At 48.7% G+C, this 1,941-nt stretch overlaps 1 protein-coding gene across 4 annotated transcripts in view; it reads left to right on the forward strand.

The window, feature by feature from the left end:
- The window catches only part of FNDC3B (fibronectin type III domain containing 3B), a 365,496-nt gene that overhangs the window by 312,796 nt on the left and 50,759 nt on the right, over window positions 1-1,941 (forward strand). For all 4 annotated transcript variants that reach the window (XM_045297448.1, XM_045297449.1, XM_004704080.3 and 1 more), the window contains one exon: window positions 1,546-1,617. In XM_045297448.1, the coding sequence (XP_045153383.1) occupies window positions 1,546-1,617 (72 nt within the window). The remainder of the gene's footprint in view (window positions 1-1,545; window positions 1,618-1,941) is intronic.

Below are 1,941 nucleotides of genomic sequence, written 5' to 3' on the forward strand. Positions count from 1 at the left end.
ATGGTCTATTGCATCGGGCACGTCTTCTGCGAAAGACCCGTTTAAAGTGCCTCAAAGCAAAGATGACACTTTGGGGCGTCCGGCGAAACCGACTCAGAATGCTGGTGTGTTCGTCCACCACGTACACATGGAAAGCCTGGAGCAGGACGGATGCTCAGGAGGCACGGTGTTAGTGAACGACTGAATGTGCTACAGCTGCCAGCAGGACCGGCAGACCTGTCTTGGAAAAGGTACAGCTCGGGTGCTCCTTAGAAGGGGAGATGGCAAGACAGCCTCTCAGGTCCTGTGGACTTCTGACCAGGAGCGCCTAGCTCCTACAGAGGAACATCGGGCGTGGTAGAGGGTCCCTGAACAAATGGAAGATGGACATGCCAGCTGCAACGAGGGTCGTGAGAACGAAGCAGGCCCAAGCAACGTGCGATTCTGTTGCATAGAGCACAGCGGCTTTGTGGGCCGAACCAAAGGGCAGAGGAAGTAAACTCCAAAAGCACTTTTTTCTTTAGGAACGGATAGGTAGCAACCCGATGTTGTTTTATGCTGACTGGTTTGTCCCGACTTGTAGTGGACTATATGAGGAGTACACCTGGCCCCCCACGAGACACAGTCGTTCCAAGAGCAGATCCCCAAGTCTTCTCGCCTCAGCACCCCTGGTGGATTCGAACCGCCAACCTTCTGGTTAGCAACCTAAGCACTTGAACCGCTGCAGCACCACACTTAGAACGTACACCGGCAGACAACGGCCAGAGGCACGGAGGTCGTGAACAGCCCAGGGGCTGTAGTGTTCGTCCTGTGCCAGAGCCTCCTACTCAAACAGCCTTGAGTGCGCTCATTCACGTTTCTGATTGTGAACGGCAGGGTCACGTGGGGTGGGCCGATGGCGTCACTGAAAACTGTGATGATGAAATAGATTTATCTCATTCTCATCCTCCCTCTCCCCACAAATGAAGTTCGTCCTTTGCTTCCTTTTGCCATTTCTTCAAACGAGCTGGCCAACAGCATACGTACAAATGTGCTCGATACAGTGGGTGTACGGATTGGTAGAAGAGCTGTAAGAGTCCCCAGTAAAACTAAAATAAAATAAAGAGTAAATTAATTTAAAAACGTGAACTTAAAAATAAAATGAGCTGGCCAGCTTTTTGGGTGAAATAGTGAAATCGGAAAACAAACGAGAAGAAAAAGAAATATCTAAACAATTTGATCTCTAAGAACCACCACCTATTAAAAGGAAGCTCTGAAAATTCTCAGCTAATAATTCATCCAAATGCCTGTTAGAAAAATCCATTCACATTTTAAACTCAGTCATGTTTATTAAATCGATACTAGTGCCTTGTTGTTTTCAAGGTTTGGTGGGGTGTGTGGGGCAGGGGTTGTGTTTAGTTTTTCTAAGCAAGGAATTGGGCAAAGTAATAAATTATTGTGCCTTTTGATTAATACCCAGAGTGCCGACCTTTTAATGTTGTACTCCTTTATGTGTTTTAGTTCTTTCTATCCAACAAAGAAATTAAGACTCGTTTTAAACCCATAAAACATGTGCTTTCTCTCCAGAGCCTCCAAAGGATAATGGGGGTTCCGAAATCCTCAAGTATTTGCTGGAGATTACCAATGGAAATTCCGAAGGTGAAACTTTCAGGGTGTTTTTAATGGGGTTTCCCCTTAGATGCAGCCCACACCCAAAGAATAGAGTCAACAGTGGGGGGCGTCCACACAGCGGACATTCAGGTGGAGGGAGAACAGTATTCCACACCTGTCCAAAGGCAGGTCCGTGGCCCAACAGGCACTAGTGTACCTGGCTGGTGTTGGGGCCCGTGAGCAGGTCATTCGTTCTCCCCTCCCCTGCCCGCTGTACCACCCCCGCCCAGGGCCGTACTCGCAGAGAGACCTCAGAGTCAGCGAGTGCAGTACCATTGATAACGCTGAGCCAGTGGTTCTCCACCTTCCTCA

The sequence above is a fragment of the Echinops telfairi genome, unplaced genomic scaffold, assembly GCF_000313985.2.
Source record: "Echinops telfairi isolate 266 unplaced genomic scaffold, ASM31398v2 ScPeMD7_7420;HRSCAF=8458, whole genome shotgun sequence".
Classification (NCBI taxonomy): Eukaryota; Metazoa; Chordata; class Mammalia; order Afrosoricida; family Tenrecidae; genus Echinops; species Echinops telfairi.